This window comes from Wasmannia auropunctata, unplaced genomic scaffold, assembly GCF_000956235.1.
Source record: "Wasmannia auropunctata unplaced genomic scaffold, wasmannia.A_1.0 LD336039.1, whole genome shotgun sequence".
In the NCBI taxonomy this organism is placed as follows: domain Eukaryota; kingdom Metazoa; phylum Arthropoda; class Insecta; order Hymenoptera; family Formicidae; genus Wasmannia; species Wasmannia auropunctata.
Window position 1 is genome coordinate 763891 of NW_012026851.1, and position 15803 is coordinate 779693.

Sequence of the window (15803 nt, forward strand, 5' to 3'; positions counted from 1 at the left end):
GCCAATTCTGTAAAATTGTGATTATCCTCCTACAATTTGATTTTTCCTTTTAAAATAAGAAATCTCTTCAGATTTTTCAGAAAGAGTTCGTAATTATATTCGAAATAATATTTGGCATCAAATGAAATTTTCTTCTCTTTGATTTTTCTAGATATTTTAATAAATGTACTCGTATATTATATTATTTGTACGTATAGTAATTGTTTTCTCTTCGGTCTCTCTTTCGTCTTTTCAGCTAGATTCTCTTTTTTGGTTTTACTCGTAAAAACGTATCTCTTTTTTTTTTGTGAATGGATATTTTTAATTTTTAAGTCCGTATGATTATAATAATTTATATTATAAATTGTAGAGGTATCATAAATTTTTCTGTTTATTTGATTTATGAATCTAATTAATTCTTATATGATTCTCTAAAGTTTAAGCTACCTTTTCTTTTCTTTGTTGGACGATGCCTTTTGATTTTCAAGAGAATTCCCTTGGTATCTCTCATGGCAAGTCGATGTGAACTCATGCCTGTCACGACTCCGTTTCTTGTCTTTTGCTATCAGCTTTTCGATTTCGGCCTCATCCACCTCAATATCGATAACAATTTCCTTGAGTGAGTTTTTATAGACTTGACAATCCCATAGCGATCTATTCCTGAATTTGATCATCTCGATTTTTGCGACTGTCTTCTGAATTTTGATGATAAATGCATGAAGTTGCTTTAATGAAATTTTGTTATTGAGATATATCAAATCTAGCTTGACATTAGGTTTTACTTACCGATTCAATGATCAACATATATGTATATTGCTGTTTGAAATAAATTCGTAGAATTTTAGTACGTTTTAAAATTTTCAAATAATATACATATGTAAATTAAGACCTTATACACACATTATATATATATATATATATATATAATGTGTGTATATTCTCTCAATTCTACGTAGTGTCTAACTTCTAAATTATATTTTATTATAGCTATATAATCCCGTGTAAATTATTGCAGAAGTATAAAGTAAAAGAAACAATAAGAAATCTTCCTTGAAGTTTTATGAAATAAATTTAGTTTCGAGAATAAGCTGTCACAGTTTTTGTTTGATTATTTACTACGGTCGAAGGGAAAGCTCCTTGCGCGTGAGGATAGCCAAGTAATTTTGCTGCCTCGATTTTTTAGTGAGATATTGGAAGTTTCTGCTGCTGCTGCTGCTGCTGCTGTCGGTGACACTCGATTTTGCGGAGGCAAACTTTCTATCTCCTCGATGCAGAAGACCCTGCAAATTTAAATTGGATTTCATTGTAATGACACTCATTGAGCCTAAATAAATTAAAAATACGTAGAGGATAGAGACTTTTAGTAATATAGTTAAACGAGGGATTAACTATAATGAATCAATATACTGTCATGCGTAGGTAAACTTCTACTCATATTTTATGCAACAAAATTTGGAAATTTTTAACATATTAAACTTCAACGTATTTTACGCAAAATTATACTTTACTTAATTTTTAATATAATTCTCTTACACTGTTCAATATTCGTGTGATACAGTGAGCACAGAATAAAAAAAAGGACTTTTTCAATTAATAAAATAAATGGCAACTAGAATAAAATGAAAAAATATTACTAACCTTTACGGCAATTATTATGATACATCTTATACATTAATACTGTAAATTAAATTGCATTTTAAATTCTTTCTTGAAATACAATAAATTTTTCTTGGATGTATAAAAACGTTTCTAGGATCATGTATTATTTTTTTTTTTACGTTACACTTCTAGTTTTCTGTTTTTTTTTTCAAGATATAATGATAGAAAAAGAATTTTTTTGTTAATGTATTCCTTTGTTAATAGAGAAATAGAATTAAAGTGACAATAGTATATACTACCTGGAATTATAAGCGTGACGATTGCAACAAGTAGGATAAAACAAATGATAATTCATGATGATATGAATTTCTACCTGTTTATTAGCATCATATATGTATATGTATATGTAATTCGCTTATATTATCACTCAAAATTGCAATTATATTTTGTCACGTAGAGATATATATTGGTGAAATTGAATCTATAAAATGAGTATATAAACGATTATTGTTGTCAAATAAAGAACTTTATTTATTATTACGGACACAAATTAACACAAAGTGATAGCAAAGACAGTGCACAATTTTTTTTGGTATCATTATATAACCATGAATATAGGTACATACACATGAATATCTCTGGTTAACACATACATGAAGAAACTTAGAGCGTCACTTCATATGAGCGATTTAATTTTGTTGCAACGGGCGATGCATTAAAACTCGAGAACGGCCACCAGTATCGTCGGCCGAGTGTAAAAACTGGCTTTATTTATCAAAGCTGTCGTCGCGTTGACAGTTTTCATTAAGCCTCATAAAATATTGACTGTGGCTCGGCTGATCTGAAATTAAGCGAGTGGATCGAGTAACAGTCGACGGTTTGTTACTAATACAGTTCAACGGTAAAATTTGTAAACGATAATCGTGTAAAATATGTGGCGCGTTAAATGCGTAAATTGTCTAATGGGATCGGATGTAATAATTTATCGAAATTAACGTTGCGAGATGATTCGAGCGACCACGAGCGACCAAATAATCGTGACATGTATGATATAATTTTCAGAAAATTAACGTTGTTTCGACGATTGTTTTGGCATATTATAAAGTTATATTATTGTTGGTACTATATATGTACTATTTAATATTAAAAGAATAACTATTCTCATTATACGCTGCTTAAATAATGAGACTATTTTTGATGCCAATCAGAATTGTTGGAGGGTGAATCCATTGGACGAGGCTTTTGATGCAGGATGTCCAGGTGTACAGTCTGACCCTTTCCAATTGCCACCAAGCCTTCTGACAGTTGATACCGTCAGTAAAGTGCGTTGTAATTTTTGTGTCTTGTCACGGTCGAAAATTCAATAGTTTCGAGCAGCGATCAAATTCTGCGTGAAACTGCAGAGAAAATCTAGTTTCGAAACGTTGGAGATGTTGAGAACAGCTTATGGGAGTGCTTCTTTGTCTTTAGAACTTGATCGCTGCTCAAAATACAGCACAATCTGTGCTGAATTTTCGCCCGTGACAAGACACAAAAATTACAACGCATTTTTCTGACGGTATCGATTGTTAGAAAGGCTTGGAGGCAACTGAAAAGGGTCAGATTGTATACCTAACATCCCGCACCAAAAGTCCTATCCAATAGATCCGCTCCCGACAATTCTGATTAGGCCCCCCAAAATAGTCTCGTTACTTTTGGGACAGACCACGTATAATACTTTGTATGCATTGTGAGTTTAGGTATATCGTTGGGTATTGCGTTATCTTATTTATTTTGCTTAGATGCTACGATGCATCGATCGGAGCCAGTTAATGGCCAGTCTGAAACTACTGAACATCATCTCTGAATTTACGAGGTGTCGTGATTTTACAGCGACATTTTGTAATTCGAAGTTTTATGTGACCACGCTATGTCCTGACAATTTCGCACGAAATGCAACGTTTATCGCCAGCTTCGGATAGTTATCCGTTATAGCTATGATTTATCCAATCAGTTGCAAAATGCTTGCAATTTATTATAAAAATTATAAAAATTGAATAAAATGAAAGTTGAATTTATATTTTCCAAAGAACCCAAAAGAATGTTTTGCGAGCGATAAAAAATAAATTTGAATTAACTGCGTTACGTAATTATTCCATTACTATATTAATTATCTAATGGCGTTTGTATGAACGCGCGCTTATTTAAGAAATTTAGAGATAGAGATTTGCATGAAATTAAGATTACTTATTGTTAAATATTGTTTGTAATTATCAAAAAAAGTGTTACGAATAAATTTAATGCAAACAGTTTAATATAGAATAACTTTTTTTGTGATAATTTGATACTAATCACGTGATTGCGTTTGCCATTATTAATTAATTAATTTATGTTATGATTATTTGATTAGTTATAATTTGATTATGATTATCTTCAGTTCGATTTTTCGTATATTTATTGAACATAAGCATATTTTTTTTAATTATTATATTAATAATTTATACAATTAATGTGAATATATCTATAGCAACTGTTTTTCTGATTTATTCTGATATCTTTTTATTTTATAAAAATTGTTAGTAACCACATGAGTATTTTAATTATTATAAACATCATACTATTTATATATTTTTTCTGAGACTGTCTTGTTATAAAATTATAAAATATTAAGACATAACTAATTTCTACGAATTTCTTTTTCAGCCAACTATTTTCGGGACAGTAGCCTCGGATCTAAACCCCAAGGATGGGAATAGTCGAAAGGTGAGTGTTATTTCCAAATTCTACTTTATCTTATCGGATATGCATAATAACTGTCATTCCAAGAGAAAAGAACGATAATGAGAAGTCGTTTCTATGTCAGACAACGTCTGGCCCCAAGAGGAATATTCATCTTTTCATGCTACATCACCTTGGGGATCTTTCCGGGAAACATAATGAGTAAAAATTGCTGTTAAGTCTCTAGCTTCGCTCCGCTAATCGTTCCGAAATAGAGCGGCTGGCTGCTCTAATTAAAAGTAACAGCGCTACCAAGTGGTCCACCCTACTCCGGTGGCTTTCTCTCTCTCTCTCTCTCTCTCTCTCTCTCTTTCCTTCTCTCACGGAGTTCTAATGCATTAAACCTAGCAAACTTTCGCTTTTCCAGCCGCATACGCGGCATCTCTCGTGTTCGTGGAATCATGCATAATTATAAGCGCGAGTAATTATGCCTTTATCAAAATATCTAACAATAGTCAGTAGACAAAGTCAAATAGCTTAAGCGTTTAAAAATTTCATCGTAATAATAATAATAATAGTATTCTAAAATTATCGCTATCCCTTTTATCTACAAATTATAAATTAATATTTTAATTTTACAAAATTTGATTGCTCGTCATCATTTAAGAATAGATGGTTTATTTCGTGTTTACGGAGTACTTTAAAAAAGAATAAAGTTTCTAGAGAAGAGAATAGATATCTCTTGTTGCATTTCTATTTTTAGTTTTTCATATTTATAACAAATATTCCGCATGTTAGATACAATATATTACGTAGTATGCGTAATAGATTATAGAGATGATAATAAATGAGTAATAATTTGCGTATATATTATCAGCTATACACAATAATTAATCCACTTTAGACAATAATATTATTAGGTACAACGAGGTTGTACCTAATTCTCGACTACATCGTTTATATAACCTAATACTATGTTATTTGTTAGGTTGATTAGCCTTGTTTCACCAGCTGTTAACTCTATTAACTCTGTTTTTCCAATATCAATTGTAAAATTTAGAATTATTTTTGAATGGTTATTAAGAAAAATTGAATTCAAATTTTCAAACGTATTTATAATATGGTCTTATTAATATCATATAACTTTTTATTTTAAAAATCTTTTTAAACATACATGCTTTTTTCTGTGTTGAAATTTTCATGGTTGAAAGCAAAAAGATACAATGTAACAGTCCATAGTAATAATTTGCAGTTACAAACGACAATTCCTAGAAGCAACAAAGATAAAAATGCATTATTTAGATTACATCAAAGAATTAATTAAAGCTTGTAACTGCTATACACATACGCTGAAAATTATTATCCATCGCTTCATTGTGAAGTACATATTAATCGCACCATTAAACATACATATCTCAGTCTGACATGCCATATTTCTTTGAAACGAACCATGAACATTTCGTGAGCTCTATTGGAGACGGAAATTATCCGAGATATTCGATTACAGTATTAAAGGCGATAGACATTCATATCTCGGGGAGTTCGGAGGCGTACAAATGTAAAATCGTAGATCGCTAAAATGATGGCGCGCAAATTCTTTCACTGCGCGCATCTTGCTACTGCAGGTGTGGCGAATTGTTTTGCATTTACATGTTCGTGTACTGTGATTACATCCGCGACACAGTAATACTACACATTTCAGCGATATGTTCGACGTGATGGAAGAGCAAGCACGTCAGTGGTCAGGCGAGCGCGCGCGGCACAACACGATTAATACGAAACTGCCAACTAATTTCGAATTTAGTTAACGCAACCGGATCATGTGGTGCGAAAAAATTTCCGGTGAAAAAAAAAGAAACGTGCGAATTACGCTTGGCACGTTTGAAAAAGTAATGCCGCTCTATTTTTGCTCGCTATTTAATTGTGCGTCCCTCGTGCTATCGCGCGCGTGAACTCAATTTATTAGCGCACAGGGAATACTTTGGACTGCGTTGCGCGTCACGGACGGGTAATTAATCGCAGCCTCCGTTAATGTACCTGTATTAATGTGCATGCCAATTAGATTTGGTGGTAGTGGTTCAATATACATATATATCGCGAAACAAGGTATAAATCCGACGTAAGTTACGGAACCCGTGTAATTTTTAGTACACTTGTGAAAGATGGAAGCAGTACGAATCGATATTTTATCATCATGTGAATATAGAAAATTATATTATGATAAAATTAGATATGAATCTCATATTAGTAAAAATGAGGAAGATATTTAATCCAGAGATTTTAAAATAAATCTCTCTCTCTCTCACTCACTCACTCAAAATCACACCCGATTAATTGTCCAATCTAATTGTATAGGGTATGTCGTTGTTAGAGTATTTCAAGCTGCTAGTACTTTGTTCTCATGTAATTGCAATTTTCCCTTTTGCGACCCATGCAGCGAATTTTCGTCGTCGGCGATTCATCGTGCGCTGCTCAAAGCGCTTTTCTCTCGCGGTTGCACAAGAGTCTCCCATGTCGCGAAAATCGCGTCAGTCGCGAGGGATTCTTTTATCCGTGCAGGTATAGGCACGAACGAGATTGTCGCGTGATGTTAGATGAAAATAAAAATGAGAAGAGTGTCGAGAGAAGAACGGCGGGAACGATGAAAAGAAGAATGAAACGCGTGCCGAGTGAAGCAAGGAATTCAATGAAAGATTTCTGTCATGTTTACTGGCGGTAAATATTGCTGATGGCAGGAAAGAAGTACCAGCGCTTGTTTGGTCATGAATATAAATGTCTTTCTTACTTCGATATCAGATTTATGTATGATAGAGAGGCAGAAAACATACACAACTTTTATAGCTATAGTGATGTTTGAACGATTAAATTCTTTAATGAAATATTAATTCTTTTTGAAATTTCTAATGGCAAAGCGCTACATCTTGATGGCAAACATGGCTAATATTAAGTAGTCTTTAGTTTGGTAAATGGATGAATTACGTATTTACAACTAAAAGAGTAATAGTTATATTTAATATTTATATATTTATGAATATATATATCTACAATCTGAATGAAATATATTGAATTAAAGAGGCGAGAAATAGAAGGGCGAGTCGCAAGAATTAAATAAAATATGAATGAAAATATCATGTCTTCGAAAAATTTACTGATAATACTAATCAGAAATAATAATTTCTTCATTCTATTTTTACTAATATTACACTTTATATCACCTATTTCCATATCGTATCTATTTTTCATAAATTTTCGCAATAATTTAACGGATTCGTCAAACTCTTTGACGAGAATAAACTCCCACAAAGTCAATTAGTCTTGTTTGACTGTAGGTAGTTATTAGTACTTTCAGCAGCACTTTGATATCCATGTAATTACGCAGTATGAGCTTATATAGACGGAGCAATTTAGAACTTTAGAACGTTAGAAAGTCTTTTTAGGAAGTGGTACAAAGCATAGATGGTTTATAGCAAGTATCATTATCATTGTTAATTTAGTTATTCAATTATATTAAATTTCCGAAACAAATTGTTGCTTTACAATTATTTTTTATTTTTGGTAATTATATTAAAAATTTATCAGATTTATAAATTTTTAAGTTAATGACATATAAACATATTAAGAAATCAATGCTATAGCATATTATTATTCCATTATATTAATTTATGATGTGCAAAAAAAAATGTCAATTATTGATACAATTGAATTTTTTACGATATTAGTTTTTTCGTATATTTAAATGGTTAAATGATATAAAATGATTTCATCTTAAAAATTTGCATTATTTTAACGCTCGACAATCATAAATTAGGGGAAAGTGCAGAGCCGGACAATGCCGGAAAAGTGCAAGCCATTCTACGAAGATTCCGATCGTGTAGATGGATCATAAAAGACGCCATTGTCTGCTGGGAGTCCTCCATTCCCACAACCGCGCAACTGGCCGAATTATCTTTATCTCTTCCGTCTAATAACGACTCGGTACGTTCCGGAATTAGAATAGTAAATGTTGGGAATGATAAAGCGAGCCTTTAGCGCCGTTAACGAAAAATGCCCGTGGCATTGCGGCGGGTTACATCGTCGGATGGCATACGCGAACGACAACAATAGTATGACCCCATAACGTTAAGAGCCTTTATGATCCAGAGCGCAGAAATCGGATAAACTGACACAAAGTAACGAGTTTCCTAAAGTTGCTTCTATGAATGAGATATTCCTATGTCCGTTTTCCAGTTGACTTCGAAGATAAAAAGAATAGAAATGTCGAAAGTAACCAGAAATACAATCGTTAGTAATGATGAGCACAATTAGCAAATATTAATAATTGATAATAATATTAGATAAAATTAAAACGTTTATATAAAATAACATGGAATCAAAATATCAAAACACAACATAGAAACCAGAAACTTTTCTTCATATTGTGTGCTTTCGCTTTACGTGATGCTTTTATCGCGTAATAAACGGATGAATGAAAGATCGATGCGTCGATATGTTCTCGGTGTTATCGCGCGCGGACAATGGCCAGATTGGGTGAAAAAAATATGCAGCTTGCTGGTATAGTCGTGTGCCTGTAAATTTTCACGCTAGCGGTATAAATTCGCGGGATGTCGAAAGCGGCGCAGTCTCGTTGGCTTTTGTGTGCTTCATCGATTTTTATTTAATCTTGACTACTGTGAAAGAAATGCGCGCGGTTTTTTTTTGCACGATTAAATCATTGCGCAGAAATTTGTCATAACATTCCGATTTTAATGTCCTGAGAAAATATCTCCTTTAATTGAATCGGGATTATATATTTTTTTAAATATAAGGGATGCATTTAAAGAAAATCGTCCGTTTCTTATCTTCTCGGGCATGTTTGAATCTATACGTTACTCATCTAGATGTCGAATTACCTTGCCTTTTAACGGCAGTAATGTAAAGCCATCGCAATCGATCGTAGTTGACCCAGTTGAATCAGGAGTGTGTTGGCAAACAAAGCGATATGGGCAAACGGCCGCGATCAGTTTTTGACTGGCTATCGGACGGTACAATCGATATTTCATTTAACGCACTCGTGTCGTCGGGCCAGCGCCAAATTCTCGTTTTGGATTCGTTTCACGCTTGCGCGAACGAGGAACCGGAAGATCGTACGGACTTAATCGCGCAAACATACACCTCTCCACGTTGTTGCGTGCTCGATACGACTGCAAGCATATTGTACGATCATGGCGGTCCGATGGCGATGGCGATGGCGATGGCGACGGTGATGGTTGCGCCGACCGATTTGGTTACGAGAAACGAGATCATGAGCACGGAGAGCGGAGCGTCAATCACTGCATTTGATATCATCATTGCCGGCGGCGACCTAGGCGCTAGCCGGCTCATAGATTACAATGCGTCGCACATATTGTAGCGCCGATAGAGAACCGGAGCTGGAGAGAGGTCCATGGCGCGGTGTGCTGTGTGTAGCACGGGGCGACTGACCGGAATTGGATGAGAAAGGGGCAAAGAGGGATGTCTGTTCTCTGTGCGCATATTGTGCGCGACACTAATAACGTGCGCCTCGCAGTGTCGCATGGCGTATACATGGCTGACAGGAAAGTTTTAGTTATTATCAGAAGATAGCCCGATGCCCCAGCTCGGCATGACTCAAGCATGTTTCTCGTTTGTCAGGGTATTGATCGACAAATTGTATCGTACATGACGTACATCTAAGAATGACGATAGCGAAATAAACCCCCCCAAAAAAATGATAGGAGAAAAAGATCGATGAGACTGTATTATATTTCCGAGCGAATCCAAGCGAATCCAAGCGAATTGTATCACACGTGCTATCATGACCCTTTCATGCGTAGTGAGCGCGATCATTTAACGGACGATTACCTACAGCCTCGTCATTGCGATACTCATTTGCAAGTGCTCTTGATGAATCCTACCATAGAGCTCAGGTCCGATTATATTTCTCCTAAATTCCGGTTACTGTATGTTATCTCTTTAACCATTATCTCACAGAATTTCACAAAAATATAAAAAATTTTTATAATTTAATTTATAATTTAATATTTTTCAAATATGTATACGATGCTAAAACTGTTTATTCAAAATATCATGATTTTGAATTTCTAAAATTGAAAAATAAAAAATTTTTGAATTTAAGATTTAACGTCTTAATTGACACTTGATTCTAAATGTATTTTATCGTTATCGGATTTTAGAATTGTAAATATTTTTTGTGTGCCTTGATTATCATCTTTGTATAGCTTACACAAAAAATCTTTTTTATGGTGATATCTATTATATACCTTTGAGTTGAGCGTTTTCTGTGTATTATTATCTTCTCTCCAATTTTATAGAACGCTTGTCTTCAATAAGGATATTATTATCGTGTCATCTTACACATCGTGTTTGTCATCAATATTAATAAATTTTTAAACAATTTAATTCGCTATACAAATTTCCGAGAAAATTAGTTCGCAGAACTCTGACTACATAATCTCTCTTCGCTGATCGTAGTACAAGCAAAGATGCCATTTAACTATAAAGAATTCGTAATATCAGCATATAATGTCATGTCCCGCAGGAAAGATAGATCCCGGCAACGATATAACTTCTCCATCCGTCAGTCTATCCATCCGCTTTGAGAAACGAGCTTCCCCATCACGCGAGTAATTACGAATAACTAGTCTAGTCGGTAGCAACAGCGGGACTCGATGGTGGTACGAATGAGTGATAAATCGAGCTTGACGGAGAGAGCGGTGTCATGCATTGCGCACTGAAGCGTTTGCCAGCTGCGAGCGTATGTGTTGCGTAGACGTAGGACACATTTATACGGACCGGAAGCACTCGGCCAGAACGTAGTCATCGTCGAAAGGTTATCGTTAGTCGCGAGAACGCCGACTGGCGTGTTTAATGCGACGAAATGCCGACGCAACGATTGGCAGATTTTACGCCAGCCGCGAACGTGTTGCGCTCGATATCGTTGTTGTAACGATCTGTTAGAGCTTTTAGTGCATCGTTAAAAGATATCGACGACACACTGTGACCAGTCACCAGCATCTGGCCATCGTAGCGCGTGACGATCCGCCAGGCAGTTTTCTGCTCGATGTATTTTTTTTTTCAATTGATTTTGTAAGTTAATCGCTTCGAGTTAAAGCTCCAAGTTCGCAACGATTTTCTCTGCTAGCTACTCTTTCTTGCGTTGGAGAGTGTACCGGCCTTGAACGTCTCTTAAATCGTTTCAAGCTGTACTCTTTTTGTGCAACCATAGAAACTTTTGGCTGTATCGAGGACGTATAAAAGGCGTTACAAGTATCATCCCTGTCTTTTCATACGAAGCGCGAGTCTTCCACTTTCCGGTGCTATTCTACCAGGAATTCAATCGGATCGAAGATACTTCTTGGCGATCTCTGATCTCGCATCTCGGCCTTCATCTTTGACGTTTATCTCTCAGGCTCGATAAAATTTTACGACTGCACTGACCGATTGGTCAAAAAAAAGCTACATGTGTGCGATGTTTCTACTTATTATTTAAAGTACGATCTGCCATCATGTACAAAGATATTATTGTTTCGACTCATCTATATCTGCCTGGCAAACTTTTCAAGCAGATATCAGAATGAATGTGCAATAAGCTCTCTCGTTGAAGCAGTTGGCATAGAACCAAAAAAATTATGCTACACGAATGATTATTTTTTACTGATATACCACTAATACATCTTTACGCAATATGTTGTACCTTTAACGCTTTACAATTTACTTCACTTACTAACTACTCAATAATTTAATAACTCGCAAAACATACATTGTGTTTATCTCAAAATAAGCGAAAGAAACATATTAATTTTGTTATAAAAAAAGTTAGAAATAATTGTAATTCAAAAATCATTAATTAATATTATTTGTTTTGACAATAAAAAAATCACGATTTTTTGACAAATTATTAAACTAAAATATTAGATTTCTTCACTTATAATATCTACCTCTAGAACATATATGAATCTGAAAAATTTATATTTTAGTATATTCAATCTAGATCTTACATTATCTCATATCTACGTATGTATATACAAGCAATTTTCACTCGATATTTTATGAAGACAGGAATGTAAGAAACAACTGGCAGTTCAACAATTGCATAAGTAAATTTGAATTAAAAATATATATCATAAATAGAAGTTTATGAGAGCAATTTTCTTATTTATTCTTTATGCAGGAAACGAATGTAGGAAAAATTTGTTATCTATCCAATAAATCCGATAGTTTCTGAATGGATGAAAAATGGTTCGTTCCGTTGAATGATTTAGAATTTAGGGATAAATCTTATCTTTCATTCTAGATTTTATAGCTCTGTAACTTTTACTAGTTCTGCAGTAATTATCTATCATTTATTGTGACAAATAAACAAATCGACGATTGTTTATTGTTTTTTATGCGATTCTTGCCAAAACAATTATAAAAAATGTTAGTCAAAAACAACTAAAGCTTTTCTGTTATTAAGCGAAAGTATAATACTTTATTTCGCTTTTAAATTTGCATTTAAAAAATAGATTTGCTTTTCGCAAGAGAGTTTCGTTCAAATTTGGAAGAGCTCATGTACGAATAACAGTATAAGCCAATCTCGTCTACCAAATCTATCCGCATACTCGAATCGAATCGCTTGACCATCGACAGAATCGCGTCTGTGGAAACAAACATCCGTACGATTCGTTTTGTTCACGCGTGATACGCGAGCGAGCGGAAGTTCCGCTCGCGAGTTCGTCGTTGGGCCGCAGAGGATACACACCGCAATGGTACGCCAACTGTATCTGCCAAGCGTGCCGAGCAGCCCGTATCAACTGTATCCGCGACTTGGACGCGGACGCCACGCGCGTCCAGGTAATTTGTCACCACCACCACCACCACCGCCGCCGCCGCCACCACCGTCACCATCACCATCACCGTCGCCATCGCCGTAGTTGCCGTCGCCGCCGCCGCCGCCGTCGTTGTTACCCCCGCGGCGACGGTAGTGGTACCGGTAGCCATTCGCGCGATGGGCTTAGATTAATTACCCCTGTCCGGGATGCGCGCATGGTCAGGTGTCACAGCTTACGCACGGCTCGCGCCGAGTTCCGGACCGCTCGCTTAATTATCGACTCGACGATTTTCGAGAGCTTGATAACGATGAAAGAGAAAAGATAAGCTGTCATATACTGTATTCAAGATATTATGATTGCGATAACTTAGAAAAAATTGTACGCATGATATTATTCACATATATTTATCGTCAGTCTTTCCTACAAATTTTTTTTACAAAGAGTTTTATCAATCATATAAGAGAGTTTATTTTTCTGATCACTGATATAATCTGTTACTTAAAAAATTTTTTTTTACATTTGGAGAAGAATAATTAGTTAAATATCGCTTGAAGCGCATGCAAACTCAAAGCGAGTCCCATCAATGAAACCTCAAAAGTTTAACTAGCCAGTAACATGACTCTTTTTTTCTCTTTCTTTCTGTTTCTCTTTTTCAGTTTGTGTGTCACTAGTTAAATACAATCTAATTCAATTCTTTTAAACGGTCTAATTCCGTAAAACTGTTCAAATAAATACACCATGACCAGCGTTGCACATCGCGTACCTATCCCTTTTCTCGGCGTTTTGTTCCATCCCTCGTCAACCACCCATGCTGCTGGTGGACACGGAAATTGCCCGATCTAATTTCCTCTCAAACGTGCTTCCACCTTCCAAAGCTTTTCGACGTGCCACGGTACGAAACGATTTTCCGTTAGGCCGATAAATAAAGACCAATTCGATGAGCGTTTGCTAACTATCACGTTAAATGGTCACCGGAACGCACTTCAGCAAATGATAGACTACACTTTAACGGTACTATTTCTCATCGATTTTGCATTGAGTTAAATTGTGACTTTTTAGCTACAATTTTACATTTACAGGATATTCACTATCAATATATTTATATATATTGATTTATGATTAATTTTCTAGCATATCAATAATGTAATGAAAATCAAAAAACAGTTTTAAACTTAAGATTCTTCACAAATATCGTAAGATGCAAATATTTATACAATAATCTATCAAACTCTTTTCATCATTGAGTTTTCCGGTGGATTCTCATTATCTCGCATTTTAATCTTGTTGGTCGTATAATATCGTTAATATACAACTCATCTGTTAATATATCATTATTTCTATAAATACATGTGCTTATAGTATATATTATTTAACTGAATCTGATACATGCAGTCGATTATCGTGACTTATTACCGCGAAACTTCTTGCATGTCTTATGCTTCTTAAGCAACAGTGCAAAACTTTCTGAGAATTCGAAGCCAAAGTTTCGCCATTGAAGAAGAAGAGACCAAGATAGAAGAGGCATCTCAGTCTCGCTTCATTATTAACTCTACCCAGAGCAAAGTGGCTGAACTCCATTGATTCTGGAAAGCTGCATCCGATACTTCTATCTTTCTTAAGACTAATCTGTAAAGACACAAATAAAAGATTAGGTTTATTTTATAAAAGTTATGATTTATCAAATTTTATTGTTTAATATTAATATTTCGTATACAATGAAAATAAGAGAAAAATTGTTTTTATTTTTAAGATAAAATTAAAAATTCTAATTCCTTTATTGTTTTTATTATTGCTTATATTTTTGCAGCTTGTAAGATTTTTTTTACAATTCCAATTTTACAGTGACAATTGAGAGCAAGAGAGACAGAAAGAAAGAGAGAGAGAGAGATGTTTTATATCTAAAAATATAAATAGACAACAATATAAATAAATAGGAAAAAATTCTCAATTATTCCTTTAGTCTACTATAGTTCTTTTTGTACGTTTGGCCATGTGCGCCACGCAATTGATCGTGCCTGAACACGATTCCTATGAGTGCTCATCCAAAAGTACGTCTACAAGATTAACTTGCTTTCAGACGCCATCAAATATTTATCGACCGGTTTTCCGAAGCACGGTATGATGGCAGCGAGTTCGTCATTCACCTCGTCGTACTTCGCTCTTGGCGGTAGAGACTTTGTTTTTGCAGGCGTTATCATCTCGTTCTTTTTTTATTCGAAACTCGCGCCGGTATGGCACCAAGTAGGAGGGTCTGCTTCGCGCGGTTCCGTGGTGGTTTGCAACTTCGGAATGATGCATGACCGACTATTGGGAGAATGCAAATTGAAAACCAATATCCCTCAAACCACGAGTATGAAGGTGTGTGGTATGAGCAACGACGGTTCCGCAGGTTGTACGGCAAGTAGAACTTTGAGACAGAAGAAGAACTCGCCATGTACTCCCGCGTGTTCCCCGTCGCACCCGTCAGGAAGAATCCCTTGCATCTGCTCTTGCTTCCTCGAGTTTCGTCTTCCTGAGAAAGGTTAACACTAGAAGATAAACAGAGAACTTGTTCTTGTTTGTATATCAAAGGTACTAAATCAATTGGATTTATTAATTATTTCTTGGTTACGACCTGTGGAACGTTGGCTCACGTTTCTCAGAAAGACTAATACTATTGAGAGATTGCTTTTTACACCATCATATATCTAACTTTTATCG

The 15803-nt window shown here is 35.1% G+C and overlaps 2 protein-coding genes across 3 annotated transcripts in view; one reads left to right on the forward strand and one right to left on the reverse strand.

Moving 5' to 3' along the window:
* The window catches only part of LOC105451989, a 282408-nt gene that overhangs the window by 131321 nt on the left and 135284 nt on the right, over nucleotides 1–15803 (forward strand). For both annotated transcript variants that reach the window (XM_011692746.1, XM_011692747.1), the window contains exon 4: nucleotides 4261–4320. In XM_011692746.1, coding sequence (XP_011691048.1) covers nucleotides 4261–4320 — 60 coding nt within the window. The remainder of the gene's footprint in view (nucleotides 1–4260; nucleotides 4321–15803) is intronic.
* Nucleotides 517–9516, reverse strand: LOC105451986. The gene is made up of 4 exons (XM_011692745.1): nucleotides 9165–9516; nucleotides 1096–1259; nucleotides 766–795; nucleotides 517–674 (listed from the first exon to the last, which is right to left on the reverse strand). Exons 1-3 carry the CDS (start codon nucleotides 9312–9314, stop codon nucleotides 777–779), a joined length of 333 nt encoding a protein of 110 aa, XP_011691047.1. The 5' UTR covers nucleotides 9315–9516; the 3' UTR covers nucleotides 517–674; nucleotides 766–776.